This window comes from Stigmatopora nigra, chromosome 6 (assembly GCF_051989575.1).
Source record: "Stigmatopora nigra isolate UIUO_SnigA chromosome 6, RoL_Snig_1.1, whole genome shotgun sequence".
Taxonomy (NCBI): domain Eukaryota; kingdom Metazoa; phylum Chordata; class Actinopteri; order Syngnathiformes; family Syngnathidae; genus Stigmatopora; species Stigmatopora nigra.
In genome coordinates, this window is record NC_135513.1 from 8822463 (window position 1) to 8847495 (window position 25033).

The window sequence follows — 25033 nt, forward strand, 5'->3', positions numbered from 1 at the left end:
CCTGGAGAAAACCCACACCGGCTCGGGGTGAACATGCAAACTCCAAACAGGTGGACCAACCTGGATTTGAACCCAGGTCTCCCACGTGCTAACCACTGACTCTGCCGGACCACCTGCTGCTCCATCCTCTAGCTCTTATTATATCCACCAGGGGGCGCTGACGCTAACACAGAGGAAGAGCAAGAAGTCGAGGAAGAAAGACATTCGACGTAGTTTTCACTTCCAGGTGCGTGCAGCTGCGGTCCAGTCACAATTCAACACGAACTGCTTAGGGCCTGATAAATACGCATGCGCAGAGCTGCTATCCCCTCTGGTTTCTGCTTGCACTGCCACGTTAGTAGCGGTACATAAAATACCAAGCTACTAATCTTAACCCCGTAAAAGAATACACAACGAGTAAATTGAAAGACTCAACTTTTGTAGTATCAACTTCCCCCATTGCATCTCCCGCCAGCTTTTTTTCTCTGCGGAAGAGCACGCTAGAAAGCAAAAATGCTCAAGTTTTTCATCCTGTGCACATTAGCTGTAGCCAGTCGAGCTGAGATCGCCGAAGAAGACGACGTTCTGATTCTGACGAAGAGTAACTTTGATGAGGCTCTTTCGGCGCATCCTAACATCCTGGTAGAATTCTGTGAGTACGACTAAATATGCTTCAAAACCGCTAAGTTCGCCGGACTTTAGTTGTCTACATTGGCGTACTTGACATACTCGTCTGTCATGAATAGCTGTAAACTTTGTTACGTTCGACAGTTTGTCACTGCAAATTGACGAATTTCTGTCGTCAGGCTCATTTTGCTACTAAAATTGACTTTTTTATGTTCGAAAAAAAAAAACAATGACCCTAAGATCCTTTGCAGTCACTCAAAAAATGCGAGTATTCTACTGAGCATCATCACAATCATTTTTACACTGACGTGTCATATGTGAAGTTTAACTCATTGACTTCCATTGAAGTAGATTCACTCTAAAATAGAGTTGACGTTTATCGCCGTCGATGGCGCGGAAAGATGATTTGTTTCAGTGACAGATCAAATGGGTTTAATGGCAATCGCTGTCAATATACCGTGCACCATTCACAATGCGCCGTGGGTCGGACAAGCCAATGACTGGACAATGGGAGTGACACGTATTGCTACGTATTTCTCACCAGGAAAGGAATTTAGTAGGGTAGTGGCTCTAAGTTGACGTGTACTTCACAAACTTTCATCAGCCAATTTAACAGACTGCACATAAGCATTTTAATCTAATCCAACTAACTTTTCTCGCTGTAGCCTAAACCCACTATTTTTTTGCCATGATCTGAGAATATTTGCTAACAAACTTGGCTCACAAATGCAATTAATTAGCACATTGACAGATGAGTAATAACAAAAGTGAATTGAACATGAGATCCGTTCTGTGAATGACCAACGTTAATCAGACCTAGTTATATGATTATTTATGTCATGTTCGGTTATGTTTTTTCATTAATTTGTGCAATTTCAGATGTTTATTATGTTCTTGCATTTATACTTTCACTAGTTTGTTTGAACGAGACAACCAAAGTACATAACTGTATGCATTAGAAAAAATTAATTAATACTAGGAAAGGCTTGTTCATAGCTTCACCTGCTGTATGACCAGACTCTACAAAGGTTCAATAAATGTGCCCTGCCTGCTAAACCAAACGGGAAACGATAGATTTTATTTATTGTTGAATTAGCATTGATGGATTCTCCTATAGTTATTCTCTACTGATATGTATTTGTGAAACAACAAACAAAATGACTACCAATTTCACACTAAACCCTTATTTTGACCATCATCAAGTAGTGCGTCTGACAAAGTTTGAAGCAGTTGTGCTCGGGCTTCAACGACGCAAATGAAACTTATCTTTGTATTAGGTGCACTTCCTAATTTGTCTGTACTGCCTCCTTTAGATGCCCCATGGTGCGGTCACTGCAAGGCTCTGGCTCCAGAGTATGCCAAAGCTGCTGGCATATTGAAGGGAGAGGGTTTAGAGATCCGCCTGGGTAAGGTTGACGCCACCGAAGAGACCGACCTAGCCCAAGATTTTGGTGTCCGTGGATATCCTACCATCAAGTTCTTCAAGGGAGGAGACAAGGAATCCCCCAAAGAGTACTCGGGTAAACTATTTCTCTGAACATCTGCGTTTGTATGGATACTTTGAAAACATTGGTGTTATGCTTTGAAATAGGCTGCATAAAATCTTTGGACTATTACCTAGTCCTAAATGTAGTTCGATTAGGCTTTTGGGTGCACATGTTTAAACAAGTCTTCATTGAGCACGTGTGTAATTTGCACCTGTAAGCTAAAATCAAACAACGGGACAACTGTGGAGTGTGTATTTGTTCCATTTGCCTGTTTTCAAATATTTATGTAGTACTTTGGAATTTGTGCCAATGTTTTAAAAGTAAGTGGACTGTTGATATCTGTTTAATAGCTACATAAATTAAGACCAAACACAGACGAAGCACACTCCACATAATTACATTGCCACATTCCTATTCCTCAAGAATTAAAGGTGACCCGGAAAGTGCTTTCTCATTGGAAGATATTCAATTGTTTTATACGCACATTGAGCTTCCCATTGGCTATTTTAAAAGGAGGGGGAAGTCTTGCATACTCTTCAACAACAGACACAGATAGATCATAAAATTAATGCCCTTTGACTGTGAATCATTTTTTATGTAACTGCACAAATCAAACAATGGATAATGAAATGTATTAGTTATCAATTTGTCTTTTTTTAATTTGTTGTAGCTCATGTAAATGCACTTCTCATAATGGTCAGTACTATAGTGTTTTTCTTACTCATTAGGTAGTGTTCGAAATAACATGAGTGTAAAAGTTAACTTCCGTAAGAATAAACTACCTACCCCGTTGATAGCTGACATACAGATGGGAAAGGAGGCTTGCTAATGGTGAGTTAACTTTGAGTTATGATTTTGAACATTCTTCTTTACTATATCAAATATAAAAAAATTTAACCATAAAAAAAGCCATTTATAATGGTAGAATTTTCTTGTGTGCTGGTGTTTGAAAAACGCTGTCACCTTGTGGCCTTTTTCGGTGTTGCTTGTCCTAGACCATCTATTTACTTCTCTTTTAGAGTTGTCATTGCTTCTTTGTCTGTTGTTCATTATAAGCAACCGTTTACTCCTGAGTTGTTTAAATTGGCATGAATTGCTGCTCTTCCCAGTGCAGGGATGAGAACACTTGCTAATGATCTATAAGCAATTACTGCAAATCTTTGCAGAATCAAGTCAAGTGTTGGTTTACAGGGGGTTAGTTTTAGGTTTGGGGTACCCCTCACACCCTAAAAACAAAACATGGTAATGATCAATATTTTAAAATTGTTGGCCAGTGTGTCTTTGAATTGTGGCCCTTGTCATGAAGTTATGTCAAGGTTTTTTATATATATATAATTTAGTCTAACTATATTTCCTGGAATGTATACAACTGCATTAATGTATACATTACCACATACCTTTGTCACTATTTAGTACAAACTATCTCAATTTTGTTAATATCTTCAACTTCCACTTCAGTCAATGTTAAGATACTTGCAATTTCACTCAAGTAACACTTTCAGTTACATAATAATGACTAAAAATTGGTAAATTGTTTATTCTTGTTCTGGTTTCAGCTGGAAGGCAAGCTGATGACTTTGTCAGCTGGCTCAAGAAGCGCACAGGCCCCGCAGTCGCTGTCCTGGCTGACGTCACAGCTGCCCAGTCCTTAATAGCAGACCATGAGGTGGTGGTCGTAGGGTTCTTTAAGGTAAGCAAATTTTCTATTGTGGTTTAAACTCACTCTGCTAGGATTTTCACAGAAATTGTATATTCAAGATGTGATACTTTCAACTTACTTAGCTAATGGGGCTGTCTTTTTAAAAAATATATATTTATTAATAATAATAATCATCATCATCACTGACTCCTTACTTATCTTCAGTCAGCCAGTGGGAGGCAGATAACCGCCCAACGTCTTCATTTTACCTCACCCCAAAGTTATTACACAGAAGGGATTGTGTGTCGTGCTACTGCAAGTTTAGAGTCCTTATGGATGTGGGAAAAAAACTGTCATTAAGCCCATTTGTCTATACTTTGTGAGACCTATCGCGTATGCCAGAAGGCAGCAGCTGGAACAGGTTGTGACCAGGGTGGTATGGGTCCCCGACAATGTTCCTGGCTCTTCTGAGGTAACGAGGGCGAAGAGCAGCCGACAATCGTCTGGGCAGTGTTAATCACTCTCTGCATGGCCTTTCTGTCTACTGCCATGGTCTTGGCGTAAAATATGTATTTTATATATAATATATATTTACAATTCGGTTGATTCTTTCATAGGATATGGAGTCTGCTGGAGCTAAGGCATTTGAAATGGCAGCTGAAGCAATCGAAGATGTTCCTTTCGGCAAGACCTCAGACGATGCCATTTTCACCAAGTTTGAGGTCACCCAAGATGGCATTGTTCTCTTTAAGAAGGTAAGAGCACTTAAATATTTGTTACCAGCGTACTATATATTGACATTAAGGAATATGTTTCCTCAAGATTGATGGCTTACTTATATTGAAGGTGTCGGAAAAGCAGTCTAAATTTATGGCTTCTTCACGCCAGCAAAGTCCATCGTTCGGTTTCTTTGATCTGGACCAAATAACTTTTGGTGCGGTTCCTCTACACGTTGCCATTTTTGCAAGAAACCTGGGTTTCCTTTTTTTTTTTTTTTTTTTTTAACCCGTCTTTTTTGTTTGTTTCCTAATTATCTATTACTTGAGGAATTATAGTATAACTGGTTTAAGATTTTTATTTTGGCCCCAAATCTTTTTTGAATCTCTTGAAATAGAAACATGATACAAAACTAAATTTAATCCATGATATTGATTTATTGCCTACTTTCAGTGTAGGATCCCCCCCCCTCTGAACCCCACAACCTTGAAGGTTAAATTGAACTGAATTAGTTTGAATAGAAAAAAATGAAAGATTCTATTAAAGGAGTCATTTGCGGCCTCACGTGAGCACTTATTTAATTACGCTCCTCATTCAGCCAGCTGCGGTCTCTGATTTACATGATGGTAATGTGATGCCGTTGACTTGAGGGAGGGTATCCACTTGGTGATGCTAATTTAAGCACGTCTGAGGGATTCTCTGCCACGTTTCTTTTGACATGATTCCCTTGCAAGAACTTCCCTTGGAATAATGCCAGCAAGTAAAGTCAATTGGGTTAGATGATTTTTCTCTGAAGCTGATGAAAGTAAACCAAATTGTCCATGTACTTCTTGAAACGATAATAGAGTGCTATGACCTTATACAATTGAAAAGTTAGTACTTTAACATTGTTGATACAACAATGTAAGCATTTTTTTAAACTGTACAAGCACTACCAGGGACTCTTATCAGGGAACCTTTCCTATCTTAGATTCTGTGTCCGCAACTAGTTCAAGGTCCATAATGAAGCTTTGTAAAATCAAAGGAATATAATTTCATAATTTATAACTTGAAATGAAGTTTTTAATATTGTTCCTATCATTTTTAAGAAAATTGATGTACACCACATAATAAATAAATGCTTACTAAAAAACCAATGAAGCAAATACTGCAGCCATATGGATACCATCAAAATATTCTTGTCATATAACTACTTTTCAAAGATTCCAGAAACATCCTAATAATTAAAATAAATACAACACTACAATAATCCCTTGTCTTCATTAAATGTGCAAAAATAATTCATAATACCCTCAACAGAAACAATTTAGTAGTTCTATAGTGCCGAGTTCTATATCATACGATGGGTGTCTTATATATCTTATTATTGACTGACTTTTGGTCAAAACAAGAAGGAATTAAAGAGGTTTTGTGAGGTTGTCTGCTGTAGCGTTAGAAGCTTGGCTAAAATAACCAAGTAGTCATGATGAGCTGCTATAAACTGAGTGTCAATCCTTTCGATAACAGCCATGTGTTCATGTGACGATCCGAGCAGAATTAAAAACATGACTGTCATTTGGGCACTTTGCCTGCAAACTAACTCAAAACAGCTACTCTGATAAACAGCTGTGAGCTTCCACTTGTTTACCACAACAGGGTCTTAAATTTCAGACCTAATTAGTACCCACGTGTTGTTTTCCCACACTGCACTTTGCTCTCGTGTGCCGGTAAAAGCTGCTTGGCCAATATGACATCAGCTATTAACAGAAATGTTTGTTTACCCGTTTGGCCCCCGCAAAGCTCGGAAGGACAAGGGGATTTGGTAATGGTTGTCTGGTAAATTTGATTTGGGGTGTTTACCAGTAGACAAAATGGGAACATTTGTGTCTTGACTCATTGGATCTCATTCTGTTTTCAGTTTGATGAGGGACGCAACACCTTTGATGGCGAGCTTACTAAAGAAGGAATTCTGTCTTTTGTCAAAGCCAACCAGCTTCCTCTGGTCATTGAGTTCACTGAACAGGTAATTGGTTTTAGTAATATCAATCATCTCCTCTTCCTTTCTAAAGTAAACCACAGTAAAACAATTGACATTGTCACATATTTTATCCTTAGACTGCCCCTAAAATTTTTGGAGGTGAGATCAAGTCCCACATTCTCATGTTCCTTCCAAAAGCAGCCTCAGACTTCCAGGAGAAAATGGATCAATTTAAGAAAGCTGCAGAGTCCTTCAAGGGGCAGGTACGTCCACTTCCTTCGAACCTCCAACGTCCATCATTCAGCCAAGCCTAGTTTTTCACTGCCCTCCCTTTCCAAAATCTAGATCCTCTTCATTTTCATCGATAGCGAGGTTGATGATAACCAGCGCATTCTGGAGTTTTTCGGCCTAAAGAAAGAAGAGTGCCCAGCTATCCGCCTGATCACTCTGGAGGATGAGATGACAAAGTATAAGCCAGCGATTGAAACCATCACTGCAGAAGCCATTGTCAAATTCTGCACCGAATTTAAAGAAGGCAAATTGAAGGTAACCCATTTGACATTTCTTTGATGCCTACACTTGACACCAGTAGTATTCATACACTTCATGGAATGAAGTTGAAGCAGATTAAAACTCCTGTTTTAGACCATCTAACAATAATGTGAGGCTTTGTTACCTTCTTTGAAGCCAAAAGTTTATATAATGTATTGTGTTTCAATGATACGAGGATTACCTGTCATGGCTTTGTTTCTGATTGATAAATTGGCAACATGTGAATTAATTGAAGCCACACCAGAAATAAGGGAGAGAATTGTGGAACTTTATCCTTGAGTACTAACCCTTATATGCAGGTATAAATAAACATCATGGGCTTATCTAGCCTAAGGGTGACATGTAGTCCTGTGTAGTCACACCTGTGAAACCCTAGTCTCATAACGAAGCCTCTGAAATGACGTTCTTGATAATAAAACAAGTATTACAACACAATATAATACATGAAGTGACTGTTCTACTGTCTCCTCTCCACAGCCTCACCTGATGAGCCAAGACATTCCCAAAGACTGGGACCAAACCCCTGTCAAAGTTCTGGTTGGCAAAAATTTTGAGGAGGTTGCCTTTGATCCCAAGAAGAACGTCTTTGTTGAATTTTGTAAGAGTTCTTGTTGGTCTACCAAAAACACTGAGCAAATAGCTAAAAATGACAAGGGGCCAAATAGTTCACCTGTTGAAGTGTTTTTTTTTTTTAATCCTTTTTGGTTTCAAGGGGTAGAAAGTCTAGACTTCACACATGCCATTGCTTGACCACTCCTGCTGTCTGTATTGTTACCAGACACTGATGCTGAAAAGACCCATTAAAAATAGCTGCTGGGTTATTTCCCATCCAAATGTGTGCTATTTTTGCGGGTATTCTTTTCAGTTCAGTTGTCGTTTAGCTTCTCCATCTTGCAACAGGTGATAGGGGTGTTGGATGCATGGAATGTATAGTGATGTTTTTGCTGTTAAATAGGCCTTTTAGCTAACATGTTAATTTTGAATTTGTTTAAAATACTGTTGTGTTGTTACAGATGCCCCTTGGTGTGGCCATTGCAAGCAGCTGACTCCTATCTGGGAAAAGCTGGCTGAGAAGTACAAGGACAGTGCAGACATTGTTGTGGCCAAGATGGATTCTACAGCCAATGAGGTGGAGGCCGTCAAAGTTCACAGCTTCCCTACTTTGAAGTTCTTCCCTGTGGGAGACGAACGGAAGGTATTTCATTTCCTCTTACAACAAGTCAAAACATTACACAAACCTTGTGTGACCTTTCACCACACACTCAGAAATCTGGTGTATTTATAAAGATTGATGGAAGCTTGCATCCAAAGTGTCATTACTGCTTCTTGATTTAGCATCGCTAACTACATTGTAATGTGAGCGTGACAACATCAATCTTCTAGGCATTAGGCTTTTGTTTAGTATTTTCATAATTGGCATTGGCATTTTCATTGCTGCCCAGAATGAAATGATTGTACCCTAGCTGGATTATTCCATAGATTACAGGTTGGTACAAGTGACACATTGAAGATGAGGTTTGATTTTAACAGGTGATTGACTACAATGGGGAGAGAACACTGGAAGGTCTCACCAAGTTCTTGGAGAGCGGTGGTACAGAGGGAGGAGCACCCGCTAGTGATGATAATGATGAAGAAGAAGATGATGATGATGAATATGACCAAGACTTTGCTGAGGTAAGATTGTCACCAATCAGTGGTACCAATTCATTTCCTATCAAAAGTACCCCTTCCAGTGTATATTGCGATCATATATACTGCAATTGGCATTAGCAGACCACCAATCCATTTTTAGAGAGATTATCAAAGCCAACCAGTCTTATATTAAATTAATGGACAACGATAGACATTAGGCCGGAATGATGTGTCATTTGTGCCCCGGCGTTGCAAGGTTCGTATGGGCAATACTTGCAGAACAAACAACGCTTTTATTTATTTTTATATGGGCTTCACACGTCTGTCTTTTTAAATTAGCACATTAACTTATGTCTGGAGCTCACGGTATCACATAAATGAGCTGTGACACCTGCTTGTGAATTCATACATTGATTTTGGACACTTCAAATGTGTGTGCCACCAATTATATGCTTCAATTCAGGGCCCTTTGGTGGAGATGCATCAGGTACACATTAAAAGTGCACTTTTATTTAGTATCCAAGTGTTCATATGCATTTTTTTCAATTTTAGGGTTATGCTTTCTAAACCCGATAAATTAACACTAAGGTTAAAGCATTCAGCTTTTGGTCATCCATAAAAGAGTAAAGGGTCACGTTGGGGTTTCAGCTGGTAACATTTAGAAGTGGGTGGCCCACTTTGTTGCCTTCCAAATGCAGTGATACCAAATCAGATTTGGCAGTGTTTTGTTACAGATGAGTCGAAACGTTCTGGAAAGGAGGCAACAAGTAGACATTACACTCTTGCCTTGTATTTGGCTAACACAATTTAAACCACAGCCACCAGCAATAAATTAGAAGCTTGTACCCTACATCTTTTACAGCTCTTCAGTCTTGATTTTGGCAATTCTCGCCATTGGCGTATTATCACAAAAAGACATTAGCTCATTAAATGGTGATGAGCGGCCAATCCATTTAACTGATCATTCATTGTCACCATTTGTAGTTAAAATGTGTTGGACATTTACTGCCAAGGATTGGTTTTAATTAATAGGCAACTCTAATTTCCGATCCCTGTCAGTGTTGGTGTTGTTGATCCCTTTTTTAAAAGTTAATTATAAATCACAATGCCCCATCACTAGTATGGTACAGTGGTGTTGCTACTTTAAGAAATGAATTGGTTCCAAAATACCAACAACTCTTTAAGAATTATCAGTGTCCCACTTTTGTAGGAAAGATGTGAGAAACACACGAGAAATTACTTTTTTATGTATTAAAATGAGCCAAGCATACAAAAATATTTTCTATTATTGCAGTAGTCCAGTGTAAGAAGGAAGCTAACGTTAACACACAAACACACCCGGTAGTTTGTATCAGTATTTTCTAAGTAAAACACATTGAAAGATTTTGTATTGTCATGGTGTTTCGGCTAAAATCTTTCTTAACGGAGAGCTTGGCATCCATGTAAATGTGTGCGCTTCAACTTCTGAAATACTGCATTGGGAATGTTATGTAAAATATTCGCAATTAAAGCCAAGAACTGATTAAAGTGTTTAAACTAATGTAATTAAAGGTGTTAACGTGTCTTGATCCCAATTGCACATTGATGGCTTTTAATTAGAAGGCGTGCATTGTAGGTGTGCCATTTACTATTCTTACGTGCCGCTTATTATAGCACGTCTCTTTCTCAGAAGTCCAATTGCGGCGTATCAACTGCCAGGATCCCTCCCCCAATATCCACAAATATACTACAGCTGTCGTAACAGTTTACTGGGCTTTGGCTACCCAAAGCCTGCAGTAGCACACGTGCCGTACCTCTAACATTAGCATCTTTTACCCACCCCCAGCTGCTCACAGACTAGACTGTGCAAGACATTGCAAGTACAAGATGCAATGTCTCTGTTGCAACCTAACTACTGAGCCTATTTTATTTTGAGATCTATATTTATATTTGGTTAATTATTCTAAGGCCACAATCAGTGCAATTTGGAGATCTCTGAATGATGGTAGATCAAATAGTAAATATGCATTTCAATTAATTTGCAGGATGCGGACGACACGGATGAAGAGGAATCTGTTGTCGAGAGTAAACACGACGAGTTTTAAAGAAGCTGGTAGAAGAGTCCCGCGCCGCCCCTCCTGCCAGTTACCGTCACTCTTTATAGACCGTGTCCTTCTACTGAGACCATGATTTCCCCCTATAGTTGCCCAGTCCCGTATATTGGTACAAGCTTCTTCCCCCCCGAAAGGTCTCGTTCTATTTGAAGAGGGCACCCACAGAAGATCACGTATTGGCAACGAGAACCTCATAAATTGTTTAATTTTGCTCTTTCAACAAAGTACACTTCAGCTTTCATCTGTGCACTTAAGGAGTTTGGTCCAATTGCTTTTGTCAGGATCAAGCTCTCAAGGGACAAATGGACTCTACTTGTGCTTTTTCAGTAAAAGGAGCCCCTCACAGTGTAGCAAAAGGCCCTACACATGTAGCTTAGACCAATATCTGAAGAACATGCCTTCAGTGTGGAAGTGGTGGTGGATTTTTTTTTTTTTTTTTAGTTTTTTTTTAATTTTTTTAAACCCCTTCCATCCCTGTCACTTCCAAACAAATAACTCCTCACTTTCTGTGGGGGTCTACTGACCTTCGTGTTTTATTTTTTTGTTTAACGGAACAAACGCTAACTTTTGGGAGGTTTGGGGGCGGGGGTGAGTTATTTAATTGCTTTAACTGAGTGTTCTTGTTTTTTTTTTTTTATTTAGTACTTTTTTTATGTTTGACCATCGTGCCCAATTGTAGCCAGTTGGCCTTGATGGGGCAGAGTTGGCGCTTGGACACACACACACACACATGCACACACATACATACACACACCCTCAGGCCATGGATGGTTATTCTTTTGGGAGCCAGTTCTGAAAAGTTGCACTGCGTTCACGCCTCTTTCGAGATTCTTTATCGTTACAAAAATTAACAGGTGCGCTATATTCATGTTTGTTATTCTGATACATGTAGGAAGCAGTTGCACAGCACCACCACTCGCCCATACCGTACCATCTGTATCCCATTTCGGCTCTACTTATACACTACTTTTTACTGTATGCGTGAGTGACGTTCCATGGGTTGAATAACTAGTTTTCCTAGTCGGGATGATGAAAATGTTTGTGTATTTTTTAGTGTACTGCAGTAGGTGGTGGCATTAGGTAGAGTGAGGTGATACAATTGACATCTGTACAGAGGTGAGGAATACTCAAAGCATTCCATCATATCCAGATTAATTTGGAAAATGTGACATGATGGCCAATAAACAAAATCTGACACAAAATTGCTTTCGCTCTTGGTTTGTTGAATTGTCTGTAATGTGGTACATTTTCGCTTACAGTTCTGTGTAAGGTTCTTGGACCATAAGATTACTTTTTACAAGGTGTGGAGAACATGGTCAAGGTTCTGTTTTTAAGCACGAAACCTTACATTTCTTTCTTTACTACAAAAATTCTAATCTGCTGAATTTGCCCTGTGGTATTTTGAACAAAAGCCTCAACTCTGCCAGGAAAAAAAAGCCAAAATGTAAAGCTTGAAACAGATCCCTACCAAAGGTGAGGAAATATTTGTTCTTTCACCTAAACCTACAATTGCAATGTGACAGGTCGTGTAAAATGGCCGAATTTTCAGGCTGTTTGAAAGTTATACTGATAATTGCAAAAAGAGCAATTGGTGGCCTTCAGAGTTATTTCTCAGAATTTTTCCTTTTATGTTATTAGAATCTATTTTAGATCTGTGAATCTCGTGGCCTGAAAAGCCGATCTGAAGTCAAGTTACTGCCAGTTGTGGCGCAATACTGGGGAAATATTCGGTATATTTTTAATAATTTTACACATTGTAATGCTCTAAAATTAAAGAGCAAATCTTAAAGGGGTTATTTTTTTGTTTACTTTTAGCTTCCCCATGTTTAGCACTATTTCACAATTGGGGTGGAGTGGTTCTTAAATTGCGTCGTAAATGTAAGTAGTCTGAAAACGGCATGTGTTTAGTAAGTTAGTATCACATGAGTCTTAAAACAGATGGCATTACCTTCCCTGTGTCTTCCCTCTTTGACTATGTTGTCGTCACCCTGAAAATGTGATATCACCACTACCTTTCATAGCAATGTGTCGAATTGTAGGAGGTGAAAGGGTCATGGCTGAGTGGGAGGACCGCTGACCCGAGGGCGGCTCGTCTTCCAAGTCTTGTCACTGCAAGTCCATGGACTGTCTTAAAATAACCACACTGAGTATAAAAAGGTTCAAGGGGGGGTCCGGCTTTCAGACGAGCAACTCCCCACGGTTGATTCGCAAAGAGGGAGAGTTTTCAACAAACAGGCATCGAGGAGGATAATCGTTTTGAGTTACTTTTTTTTTTGTCTCTGAATAATTTGAACTCAGACAGTGGAAGATGAAGTATTACCAGTTCCCAGCTTCTCACACAATTTCACTTCGAGCTTATGCTCAGGACAAGTGCAAGAGCGCAGTGTCTCAAAAGCCCATCCGCAGTGTGCATTTCCCCAACGAAATCGTTTTCCAGGACTTTGTGCGGCATGGTGAGCTAGAAAGGATTGGCTGCTTCATCCGAGCCAGAAGGGTTACTCTGGATGCCGTCTACCCCTCTGGTGAGTGATTGTAGAACCGGGCCTAGTAAGCAAGCCAGTTTATTCAATTCTCCATCCCACTTGAGGTCCTATACTAGTAGTTAATGTCACCGCACTTTAAGATGTTCAATTCTTTGTGTTTGTAGGTATGGCTGCCATTCACGAGGCTGTTCTGTCTGGCAACCTGGAGTGTGTGAAGCTGTTGGTCGACTACGGCGCAAATATCCACCACAGGGACGATGAAGGCTGGACGCCGTTGCACATGGCCTGCAGTGACGGATTCCCTCACATCGCACGGTGAGCACCACATGAAATTCAAGACTAAAGCCGCACAATTACGCTTACGCTCCACTGACCTTCCTGGATTTGTTACTAAGTAAGAAATTAACATGAAATTGTTCTTCCTTTCAGTTATCTTCTCTCACTGGGTGCTGATCCTAATCTGGAAAATGATTGTGGGGAGAAGCCAAGTGACCTAATTGACCCAGAGATCAACCCAGAACTACTGGACCTGTTTGGTATTGTTGACAACGATTGACTCGGAAGAATATCAAGGACGCCAAACCCGTCCGATTGTTCCAGTTGTTCTACTGAGGCAGATGGAAGTCCTCCGTGACCAGGAAAAAAAAGCTGCTTCATCCATGGAGGTGACATGTGTCGTGCACAGGTGTCAAAGTGGTGGCCCTGGGGCCAAATCTGGCCCACCCTATACATTTGTGCGGCCCAAGAAAGTAAATCCAGAGCGCCGACTGTTTTATGTTCCAGTTCAAATGAAGATTATAGATTTATAAGGGAGTCTTTTTAAATCAAGAATTGCACTTTTTTTTTAAATCCAAAATGTATTTTCTTTTTCTGTTTTTAGTTTAAAAAATCATTTTTAGGATGTTTTAGATCTATACCAAACTGAATATTTAGGGCTTTTGATACAATGCTTTTTATATGATTTTATTTTAATTATGTAAATATACAGTGAGGAGGAAAAAAAGTATTTAGTCAACTACCAATTGTGCAAATTATCCTACTTTTATATGATTTTAATTATGTAAATATACAGTGAGGAGGAAAAAAGTATTTAGTCAACTACCAATTGTGCAAATTATCCTACTTGAAGCAAGATTTCTGGCTGTAAAACAGGGCTAATGAGGTCTTTACTCAATACCTGTTTTAATAGAATGTGTTTTAACTAATCTGTATAAAAAGCAACTGTCCACAACCTCAACCTCTCAGGTCCCAAACTCTACTATGGCCAAGACCAAAGAGCTGTCTAAGGCCACCAGAGACAAAATTGTAGACCTGCACCCGGCTGGGAAGACTAAAACAAAGAGAACAAATAGTGGTTGACTATATGTATGTATCTTTACAATGTATCTTATTTTTCCCTGTAAATAAAAAAAATTTCAAAATGCATTACTTTTTTATGAAGCGGCAACTCAGCTTTTTTGGGAAGATTTGTATGGTGTTCATGGGGTCATAATTATACACATACTCAAGTTCATTAAAATTCCATGTCAGACTTTATTCAGCAGTAAGTAGTTATTAGTCTGACAAAGACTCTGAATCGCTGTTAGCAACAGATTTCTCTTCAATGATGACTTCATCTTCATCCTCACTTTCAGCTTCCTCCTCCAGTCCTTAATTTGGCAAGGAACCTTTAGTTTTTTTTTTCTGCTCCAGCAAAGCTTTCAAGCCAGAGTTCAATTTTGCATTGCAGTGAGCTTCTTTCCCCTTTTCTCCTTGATGCTACAACATTCAAACGCTTTGTCCTTCAATCAGCTTTTGCTCTAGCTTTTGTTCGACAGTCAGTTCCATCCGCTTTTATTCTGAAAGCTTCCGTGCTGCTTGTGCTTTCCATATTGAACAAGTGACTGCACAAAATCACTTAGACTGTACTGTTAAATTAGTAAACTTGGCTAAGGTACCAAAATCTCTTGCATTTTAAGTGCAGCCTTTTATTTTGTTTACTAATTAAACAGATTAAGGTTAATCCTGTTAAATGACCTATTTAAACCTAATACAGGTAGTCTGCAAAACTTTGATGCACCCCATCACGTACGTAGTGGATCGTACCTTCCCATTTGTGTGCCATGTAATATACCCGGGTATATTAAATAGGGGGTATATTAAACAGCAAAATACGGTGGGACTGCTCTTGCTGGTGCAGAAACTAGATTTCTTGAAGGGGTTGTCGCCCTCTAGCGGACAATATCTGTTGTACATGGAAAAACCGCAAAAGACGGTATTATGATCATTCGTGAGCATGCATTGTAAATGTATTTTTTTTTTTAAATACTTACAGGCAAATACCTCGAGGTGTTCATTCTTTAAACTTCCACTCCTGTCGACACATGGGACACTGCTGCTGGACTTGCTGGGAGTTGAGCCATTTTAAAATGCAGTGCATGTGGAAACAATGGGAACACTGACCCCAGACCAGCGGGCAATCATCTCCTGGCACCTTACCTGTTAAAACGTAAATTGCTCATAAATCGTGTTACTGCAGAAATTCGTGTCATTCTGATAGTATTCACTACTACATTCATACTTACAGTCGGGACAGCAACCATTGAAAGCTTGCCTACAGATCCCACAGCTCTCATCATTAGCAACCCACAACCACGAGGCAACTGCATTCCATTTCTTAATCTTGACTTTCATCCTCCTTTTGTATAAACTAGAAAAGAATTGTCAACTTGAGTCGAGTCCACGCCATCCAGTTCAGCATAGCAAGATGGCTAAATCTCTAGCTAAAGTAGTATTGACTGCTGCTTTACTCACCAATCAACGGCTCTCCTCGCTTAATATTATATAATTTTAGTTTAATATTCAATTAAATCATTTCACAGGAGTCCAACACGTGAATTAGATTTTTCATATGTCCATTTCCAACATATTTGTGTTTCTTGTAGTTTGAAGTCTTGCTCTTTTCTACTTTCCACCTTATTAGGAAGCGTCTTAGCAACACGATGGCTCTTTACCGCCACCTGATGGACAGGCGGGGTGACTGCTTTTTTTCTACAGGCCACTTGGGAACGGGAGGATTTTTTGTTGTTGTTGTGACGTCTTCTCCATCAACAGAGTATGCAGCGTTTGTGAGAGAGTCACACCAAATTAGTTTTTCTGCCATAGACTCGCGCATTTAGTTGTTGACAGCTACTTTTTGAGCAAAATGTTCTGTAGACGGGTTTATCAGAGACTCAGCCCGATGGCTACCAAGGTCTTCGTTCCTACTTTTAGAAAAGGTAAGTTTTAAAATTATTTTTTTCATCCGTCTTTTTTGTCAAAAAAGTTTTTTATTGAGAAGGGGAAAAAGTTTTTCTTCCTATTTATGTTGTCCCTGACAGAAAATAAACTTTTAGAGTGGATTTATATGGATCCATGAGCAAATGCATGTCAAATTTAAGTTCAGATCTGATTATCTTATAAATGGTATTTGTAATAGAAATACAATTGCCTCATAGTTAATTTATGGGATTTTTATTATTATTAACAGGCACAAGCAACTCTATTCTCTGATTTGCATCTGAATCCAATGGAAAAAAATACCGTCCAACCCAAGAGTCTTAAAAAATAATTGAAATAACATTTAGTTTCGGTTTGCATTTGGCATGCAAAACTTCAATATTTGAAGATTTGTTTAGCACAATAGCTTAAAACTTACATAATCATTTGCTCCAGCATTGAATAATTCCTACTTTTTTTGCACATGAAATAAGTCCAAACCCAAGAACTATATAAAACAAAAACTTAAAATATATGTGAATTTACACCATTTATTAATAACATCATTGTGGTCGAATTATTATTATTTTTATTTGCCCTTTTATAGATATTGTTACATCCTGCTGGCGTAAAACTCAAAGTATTTGAGCATCAAATCCACACAATTAGATTGTGACGTAATGTAAAATGCATGTAAAATCCCCTCCTGGTCTGTGCATGCAAACCAAGGAGGGATTTAATGCTTTTATTTGACCGTGCTTTGTCTTTTCACGCATCCTTGCCTCGATCAGCGCTTACTCTGAGCTTTGAGCATGTGGAATTCAGCTGCAGGGAAAACCCAATTGGACTGCTTTGTGTTTCCTGTTTTTCCAATTTCCTGTTTAAAGCTCTACTGTGAAAAACTGGCAACCAGTCTGGAGTCGGCCTTTTGTCCATCGATGAACCTGAAACAGAAGTAATGGATCATTAAAATTCTGAGTTTGTTATTAGTCATCTTTTGCATTATTAGGGTTCATCATCCTATCCTATCCAATTGTAGATCTGTTTCATCTTAACATCTGACATACGTCAGAGAGCACATGGTGACACTCCTCCACACGTGTCCCTTCTGTTTCCAGTGCCATCTTGTCTGTTTTCATCTGGCATGCATGTCCGTTTTAACAGGCTTGAACCTTGCGTGTGCTTAACTGATTACCTTTATAAATAACTTGTACTTGCCCTTGTAAGGTATTGCAGCGTCATGGTCTGTAAAGGGACGGCTGACTGGAAAAAAACAGGACCGTGTTTCAGTGTTTTATTTTTATTTTTTAATGATTTTATAATGTTTTTTTAAATAATGAATCGACAATGAACTCATCGATTTGCAACTACGGTCTTGCATACGAAATATTTTCAGTATTCTGTCGTTCCATCTTGAGGAAAAAAAAGAAAGAAAAAAAACATTATTTGGACAACGTCGGCGGGCCGGATGTGGCCCGCGGGCCGTAGTTTGACCATCAAGGTTTTGTTGGTAGTAGTTTGTTTTTTTTGTTTTTTAGGACCGTGGAACGAATTAGACAAATTGCCCATCAAGTACTTGCTCCCCAATTTACGGAAAATTTGAACCAATGACATTTGTAAGTAGAACTTTTAGCACTTTTTTGAGTCTCTAAAAACCTGACGTTATTTATACACCCAAGATTTCCGCAATGTGTTCCAAAGCACGTATCTGCACGACAGAAGAATGTTTGTGTGTGAACTGTTGATGAGATTAAAGTGGTTTGGGTACAGGGTGGTTTTATTTATGGCCTCCTCTGCATGCACCCCTGGCAATCCTCTAAACACCAACAGATCTTAGCAAGTAGCAGAAGGCAACTCTCGTCTGCCTTCCGCTGTAACAATAGCCCATTAAGAAGCTTTGAAAACAGCTCCTGGGTCAGTGTTTGCTTACCATATGATTTGGTCACGTCACGTAACCAACAAATCCCAGCAGTATATTGTTTTTGATTCCAATCTAAACCAGCGAGACAAAATCGCTTGTGTGGTCTGCCTGATAGTTCATTGAGGGGATTGTTTAATGTTTGACTTGGCTGTCGCCACATCTTTCCATCTCCTTGGATCCAAATGAGGAAGGCCATATTGTATAATGGGATTTAAGAATGAGGACACCCTAAGTTTATCAAAGGGCAATTAACCATTGCACCAAATCATTAGTAGCAATTCCTCATAAGCATTTCTTTGTGTGAAAGCCACACTGTATTTAATTGGAATCTCATAATAAACTTGTTCCCTTTTGTCTATCTGCAGCTCCAGTGAGGCACATGGCCATGGGAGTTCCTGGTGGCTCGCCTAACTTGACCTATATAGTCTTGTGTGGAGGAAGCCTCACTGCTGCAGTTGTCTATGTAAGTATTGTTATTTTCTGTCTGTAACTGTTACTGACAAGTACCAATGAATTTGTCAGGAAACTGCAGGAAGAATTAGACATAAAAATACTTTTTGACCTGGACTCTTTTACAAAAAAAAAAAAACATGTATACATCTACAACAGTGGTACCTCGACATTCGAGCAATTTGAGATACGAGTACAATTTTGAGCAAATATTTATCTTGAGATACGAGTAAAATTTTGGGAAAATGTTTATCTTGAGATAGGAGTAAAATTTTGGGCAAAAATTTATCTTGAGGTAAATAGACAAATTTTGGTGCGTTATCCTTTTGTCAGGACATTTGTGTGCATCATTTTCGGAATATTTTGAAGGGAATACAGAAGCAAAAAACCCTCGATAGGTTGCATCTGAAAGTCAGGTTGGCAAATAGAATCAACCGGGAGAAGGTATAAAAATGTAAAACAAAATTATAATTAAGTTTAGTGTAAGGTTAGATGAAACTTATTTTTGAGTGTGTCTGCATCTTAATCCAAGTTCATTTAAATTTGTTTGTTATGTTACGAGCGCATTGCCCTGCAAAAAGCTTTGGGTGTTTTTTTTTAGAGGGTTGGAACAAATTACTTTGTTTTTAAGTCATTTCTATGGGAAAGGTTCATTTGAGTTACGAGAAAATCGACTTACAAGCTCAGTTCCGGAACGTATTAAGCTTATATCTCGAGGTACCACTGTATGTCTAGATAAAGCTAAGTTGTGCTATAAACATTGGATTTATCAACAAGATAGAAATATCCCAGGAAGAAATGCTTCATTTCAAATCATTATTATCGTTTTGCTGCAAGAACTTGCGATGCATTCTGGTGGATATCAACAGTCAGCCATGCAAATTTCTACTTACAACTAAGGCATTATTTAAAGACTGATTTTTATTATTTGTTTTTTTTTTTTTAATGCCAAATGTCTCTTTGTTCCATGACTCAGGGCTACAGGACAATCATTGGTGATAGTGAGCGCTATGAGGACAGACTCGCCAACATGGGCTCTGCAGCAAAGGGTTAGGCACTTAAACACCCAAACTTGAAATCATGGAGTGCAGTGGTTCTCATATTTTTACAAGTAGTCCCATCAAAAAATACATTTAAAACCACAAGTACCAAGATTAATTCATTGGCTCCCTTTGACAACACTACACGTCCAATTCATTTTGACTGTCAGCGAGAAACTTGACGTCAATGCCAGTCAGAAATATGTCAGTTTTGCACTTTATTTAGAAAGAAAAATAATGGTAATCTGTTTGTGGATGTAGTTAAATGGTATTATACTTTAACATTGCGCCTTAATGTTTGAAAAGAAACAGTTATTAAATATAACATGAAACTTTTGTAGTCTGTTCGAAACATTTACTCATTGCCTGCCATTGACATGGATAAATGTTCAATTCTTTGCGGATGATTTTTGCTAGCTTCTCCCAGTCTAAATGGGATGGACGTCTAGCATTGTCAATGGGAGCCGAAGTAGTGATATAGTATATTAATTCATGTTGAATACAAACGGTTGTTTTAGTCAATCTTTGAAGTACCACATATGCAAAAACCCTTCATCCATTCATTCATTCACAATTTTTTCATACTGCTCATCCTCACATGAGTCACAGGGGGTGCTGGAGCCAATCCAGGAAACTCTGGACACCAAGCGGCGGACACCTTGAACTGATGGCCCGCCAATTGCAAAAAGCAGAATCCCAAACTATCAAACTACTGGCTATTTATTGTGATTTGGATTCCACGCAAATGAACTTGCAGAATGAATGCATTATTCACCAAAGTTGAATAAGGAGAAAGTCATTCCTTTTCTGTTCTATCTTTCAAATTTGAAGTTGAAGCTTCCTCAACTGAGATAGAGGCAGCTGAACCCGTCCCAGTCGAGGAGCCGGTGTTGCCAGTAGAAGTTGTTGCCGAGTCACTCGCCGAGCCCACCGTGGATGAGACCACCGTTGAGCCCCATGTTGAGAACTCGACACCTGAAGATGTCGGAGCGCTGACCGAGATCTTGGCCGTGGAGGAAGCTGAGTCAGCTGCTGTGGAAGAAGCTCCAACCGTAGTAGCTGAAGCTGCTCCAATGACTGTGGAGGACACCCCAGCAGAGACGTCTCCAAGTACTGGTACACCACTAATGGATGAGGTCCTCCCCCTTAGTACCCTTACTGAAGCAGAGACCATTCCTTGTGCAGACGTAGCCTGAACTTTTTGTTTAGAGTGGATTTCTTGTCAGAAAAACATGTTCACGGGCCATCGCTTTAATGCTTAGATGTTTTTCATTAGCTGTTCATTTAATTCATGTCATACTTAATGACTAGTAAACTTTATATTGGTCAGAAATATTTGTTTGGTGTTTGGGCAGGTGCTTAAATGGAATTTGGGAGATTAAGGGAAAAAAGTGTGGTGTATTTCTGTTTTTTTCTAATTGAGTTTTTTTAAAGAAATTCTGCAATCATTTGATTTTTGGGTCCATGATCATGTTTTAAATCCGCCAAATTTGCTCACTTTCTGCTCAATAAAATCTCCTGAAATTCCTTTAGCTCACAATGTTGTGCTCGTGCCTAGTTTGAATTTTGTCTGTTTAGTCAAAGTGGTATTGCACCTGCTTCCTTGGAAACAACTTTGAAAGCATGACCAACATGCATCAGCTCCACTATAGTGGATTTCCCATTCAATTTTTTTCATTTGTAAGCATATATATATATATTTATATATATATATATATATATATATATATTATGATGATCTGATCTGAAACAATGTCATTTTACATGTGCATAATCTCTCTCATTTTGAAATGTTATTCTATTCAATTATTTTCAGTTTTAAGAGTACTGTATTTATACCTAAAATGGAAAAGCACATGTAGAAATTCCTCAGTACTGTTTGAGTTTGGACTTGAACCGTTTATCTTCACCCTTTATCTTTGACTACAGACACCTGTTAGAATTAGAATTTGTCTGGTATTCTGGATTACAACAGTTTCCCATTAATTTGAGGCTAATGCGTGAATCGATTCACTTTTTGTCCCTCAGAGGCAGCAACAGACCTTCTAACAGCTGTAAAAATACTGACTGGTGCCACTGAAATTGCAGCAGCTTCTGTTGGCGAGTCCAGTTTGGTGAGAGCTGTCCGTCACATAGAAGAAGAAGGAAAGGTTTTGGACGCTGTGTTGGAGCTGTCACCACCTGAAGTCCTTGAAGGAATCGAAGATCATGCAGTTAAAGAACCCACGGATGAAACAGTTGCCGTTATAAACGAAGAGTCGCTGGAATCTGCACCGGTTAGTAATGATGAAGACATTAATACCGATGATAAAGTCTCTGCAGAGGAGGTCATTCCAGAGGAAGCTGCATCTCCAGTTTCTGACGGAGAGGAGGAAGTGCTTCCTGATGAATCTGCGAGTTCCGTCCCCACTGAAGAGATCGCAACAGAAATAGAAACTGAAGATCAGATTCCAGTTCCTGATCAGGAGGAGATTATCACAGTTGTAGAAGTTGAACCTTCTGCCGAATTGGGCATCGCTGTCGAAGCTCAGGTTGAGCAAGAGCTTTCTGTGGCTGAACCGGCTGCAGAAGAGGGTGCTGTAGCAGCAGTGGAAGAGACAGTTGTTACCTCGGAAGAAGAAGGTACCACTCAACCACTGGAAGATAACACTGAAACGGAAGCAGATGTGATTTCAGTTGCTGAACCAGAGTCCAACTCCCTCCAAGATTCCGTGGTAGAAGTGTCGAATCCCACTGCTGATCAACCAAATGACATTCAGGAGGAGAATGAAGTTGGAGAGTCAGTGACACCTGAAGAAGAAGCTATCATTCAGCCTTTGGAATGTGAAGCTGGTTCAGAAGCAGATGTGCTTTCAGTTGCTGAACCAGAGTCCAACTCCAATCAAGATTCTTTGGAGGTAGTGTTGAATCTCACTGCTGATCAACCAACAGACATTATGGAGGAGAATGAAGGTGGGGAGGCAGTGTCCACTGAAGAAGAAGAAGCTACCATTCCACATCTGGAAGCTGAACTTGGATCAGAAGCAGAGTTGCTTTCAGTGGCTGAACCAGAGTCAAACTGCCAGCCAGATTCTTTGGAAGAAGTATCGAATCTCGCTGCTGATCAACCAACTGACATTATGGAGGAGAATGAAGGTGGGGAATCAGTGTCAGCTGTAGAAGAGTAATGTACGGATATCCTTTGGGTAGACAGTTTATGTTCTCATTCTTCATTTGTTTTCTTGTACAACCTGTCCTCACATGGATCGCAGGGGGTGCTGGAGCCTATCCCAGCCAACTATGGGGACCAGGCAGGCGGACTCCCTGAATTGGTGGCCAGCCAATCACAGGGCAAAAGGAAGGCAAACAGCCATTCATACACACTCATATGTAAGGACAATTTAGATTTCATAGTTCAACCATGCATGTTTTGAAGATGTGGGAGGAAAGCGGAGTACCCGGAGAAAACCCACGCATGTCCGGGAAGAACATGCTAACTCCACACAGGATCAAATTAGGTGTCTCTTTAAAAAAACAAGGGTGGCTCAGTGGATGAGTGGTTAGAGCATCGTCTTCACAATTCCGGGGTCCTGGGTTAGAATCCAGGTCAGTCCACCTGTGTGGAATTTGTACGTTCTCCATGGGCCTGCATGGTTTTTCTCCTGGGTACTCCTGTTTCCTTCCAAATTCCAAAAACATGCTTGGTAGGCTGGTTGGACAATTTAAATTGGCTCTAGATATGGGTGTAAGCATGATTGTTTGTTTGTCTCCTCGCGCCCTCCAATTGGCTGGCCACCAATTCAGGGTGTCCCCCGCCTCGTGCCCATAGTCCGCTGGGATAGGCACCAGCACCCCCTGCGACCCTAGTGAGGATAAAGCTGTTCAGAAAATGAGATAATGAATGAATAAACTGTAACCAATCATTCAGACGGATGTTGGATGGTTAATGATAAATTGTCAGAAATCAATGTAGTTAAGATCTTTTTTTAAACTGCTATTATTATTACGAGTATTAACCCCAATATCACAGGAAAAGGACGAATTACTTAATTTGTTACAGGTCCAGTGGCAGTAGTGGTGGTGATAAACCAGTCATGAAGTGACGGTGTGCCTTCCACATTCCTCCTCAAACCTGGACAAACAAGAAGATACAAAGAAAGCTAGATTCATACATTTATAATGTAACATTTTGAGTTTTGTTATTAACCCAACGTCTTTGAAATAATCCAGCAATTTGGTAGACCACCTGTTGCTTTGAGTTTAGTGCCGTCTGATGTCCACTAGATGCCACTAGTGTTATTTATGACACAAAATCTGTATTAGAATGTAAATTATATGTCCCAGTTCATGTTTTATGTTATTTACTATATACATTTTGAGTTTATTTTGTTTTTAAATAATTCATCACATACAACATCCATATTATTTGCAATAATGTGAACATGTGTTTTAGGAAGTTATTAGAAATACTAACGAAACAATACAAATTATGTCCTCACCGGTTTAACAAAAAAAAAAATCTTCAATGCAGTATATTATGGGGTGACGCTAATTTTTTTACACCATCTTTGAAACAATCTGTGGCACGAAATATGAGAAAATATTATCGTCTTTTTAACAAATGGCGTCTCATATTGATATATAAGTACAAATATGTGGTTATGTTATTTAGACAAAACAGTATTTCTATTCTTAGTAGGTCTGTGTTTTATGGAGTCAAACATGAATCCAAAATGATGTGCAGATGAATAGATTGAATGAATGAGACGTTGAATGATGAACGAGGATCATTTCAAGGTGTGTTATAAAACAGAAAGTGGACAAATAAACTATTGGAAGTAACTTCGTTTGCCTATTTTCTTATCACACTTAATGTAAAGATGATTTGTGCTTAAAGTCGGAGAAACTATTTGATCTATAGTGCGTATTTTGGAATAAAATTAATTTTTCACATGCTAGATCGGTGTTGTGATAGGCTCCAGCACCCCTGGCCACCCCTGAGAGGATAAACAGTTCAAAAAATGAATGAATATATATATAATTAGCAATTTGGCAAACATTCATTTACTTACTCAATTATTAAGTATCCCCATTACTCCATATACTTCGTTTTTCATAATCACTACCTCAAATATAATATTTGTTTAAAAATGCAGAGTATAAATATTATTGATAATTTGGCACACATGTATTTATTCACCTAGTAGTCCATCAACTATTTGAAGTATCACTATTATTCA

At 39.1% G+C, this 25033-nt stretch overlaps 4 protein-coding genes across 5 annotated transcripts; 3 read left to right on the forward strand and 1 right to left on the reverse strand.

Annotated features, from left to right (window-relative positions):
- Positions 1-280: 280 nt before the first annotated feature.
- p4hb (prolyl 4-hydroxylase, beta polypeptide) lies at positions 281-11885 on the forward strand. Its single transcript, XM_077719071.1, has 11 exons — positions 281-631; positions 1920-2126; positions 3650-3783; positions 4350-4487; positions 6347-6451; positions 6544-6669; positions 6752-6952; positions 7436-7556; positions 7972-8153; positions 8489-8632; positions 10615-11885. Exons 1-11 carry the CDS (start codon positions 493-495, stop codon positions 10672-10674), a joined length of 1557 nt encoding a protein of 518 aa, XP_077575197.1. The 5' UTR covers positions 281-492; the 3' UTR covers positions 10675-11885.
- A 581-nt stretch (positions 11886-12466) lies between these two features.
- Positions 12467-14316, forward strand: ppp1r27b (protein phosphatase 1, regulatory subunit 27b). Its single transcript, XM_077719411.1, has 4 exons — positions 12467-13205; positions 13331-13481; positions 13596-14169; positions 14254-14316. Exons 1-3 carry the CDS (start codon positions 12992-12994, stop codon positions 13720-13722), a joined length of 492 nt encoding a protein of 163 aa, XP_077575537.1. The 5' UTR covers positions 12467-12991; the 3' UTR covers positions 13723-14169; positions 14254-14316.
- A 363-nt stretch (positions 14317-14679) lies between these two features.
- anapc11 (APC11 anaphase promoting complex subunit 11 homolog (yeast)) lies at positions 14680-16127 on the reverse strand. Its single transcript, XM_077719287.1, has 4 exons — positions 15960-16127; positions 15731-15855; positions 15479-15644; positions 14680-15390 (listed from the first exon to the last, which is right to left on the reverse strand). The coding sequence occupies exons 2-3, from the start codon at positions 15837-15839 to the stop codon at positions 15499-15501; spliced, it is 255 nt and encodes an 84-aa protein (XP_077575413.1). The 5' UTR covers positions 15840-15855; positions 15960-16127; the 3' UTR covers positions 14680-15390; positions 15479-15498.
- A 55-nt stretch (positions 16128-16182) lies between these two features.
- On the forward strand, positions 16183-24635 carry mgarpb (mitochondria localized glutamic acid rich protein b). Of its 2 annotated transcripts, none has more exons than XM_077719284.1 (6): positions 16183-16423; positions 18690-18787; positions 19751-19823; positions 20646-20930; positions 21843-22949; positions 23854-24635. In XM_077719284.1, exons 1-6 carry the CDS (start codon positions 16351-16353, stop codon positions 23889-23891), a joined length of 1674 nt encoding a protein of 557 aa, XP_077575410.1. In that variant the 5' UTR covers positions 16183-16350; the 3' UTR covers positions 23892-24635. The 2 variants fall into 2 exon arrangements, with proteins under 2 accessions (XP_077575410.1, XP_077575412.1); XM_077719286.1 differs by having other exon boundaries at positions 20646-20924.
- Positions 24636-25033: the final 398 nt, after the last annotated feature.

Bases quoted from the DNA above. Each gene is read 5' to 3' on its own strand.
- p4hb (XM_077719071.1), top strand. From the start codon at position 493: ATGCTCAAGTTTTTCATCCTGTGCACATTAGCTGTAGCCAGTCGAGCT. The intron at 6,452-6,543 runs GTAATTGGTTTT...TTTTATCCTTAG, and splicing joins TCATTGAGTTCACTGAACAG to ACTGCCCCTAAAATTTTTGG. The intron at 7,557-7,971 runs GTAAGAGTTCTT...GTGTTGTTACAG, and splicing joins GAACGTCTTTGTTGAATTTT to ATGCCCCTTGGTGTGGCCAT.
- mgarpb (XM_077719284.1), top strand. From the start codon at position 16,351: ATGTTCTGTAGACGGGTTTATCAGAGACTCAGCCCGATGGCTACCAAG. The intron at 18,788-19,750 runs GTAAGTATTGTT...TCCATGACTCAG, and splicing joins TCACTGCTGCAGTTGTCTAT to GGCTACAGGACAATCATTGG. The intron at 19,824-20,645 runs GTTAGGCACTTA...TCAAATTTGAAG, and splicing joins CATGGGCTCTGCAGCAAAGG to TTGAAGCTTCCTCAACTGAG.
- ppp1r27b (XM_077719411.1), top strand. From the start codon at position 12,992: ATGAAGTATTACCAGTTCCCAGCTTCTCACACAATTTCACTTCGAGCT. The intron at 13,206-13,330 runs GTGAGTGATTGT...TTGTGTTTGTAG, and splicing joins GGATGCCGTCTACCCCTCTG to GTATGGCTGCCATTCACGAG. The intron at 13,482-13,595 runs GTGAGCACCACA...TCTTCCTTTCAG, and splicing joins GGATTCCCTCACATCGCACG to TTATCTTCTCTCACTGGGTG.
- anapc11 (XM_077719287.1), bottom strand. From the start codon at position 15,839: ATGAAAGTCAAGATTAAGAAATGGAATGCAGTTGCCTCGTGGTTGTGG. The intron at 15,645-15,730 runs GTAAGTATGAAT...ACGTTTTAACAG, and splicing joins CAATGGTTGCTGTCCCGACT to GTAAGGTGCCAGGAGATGAT.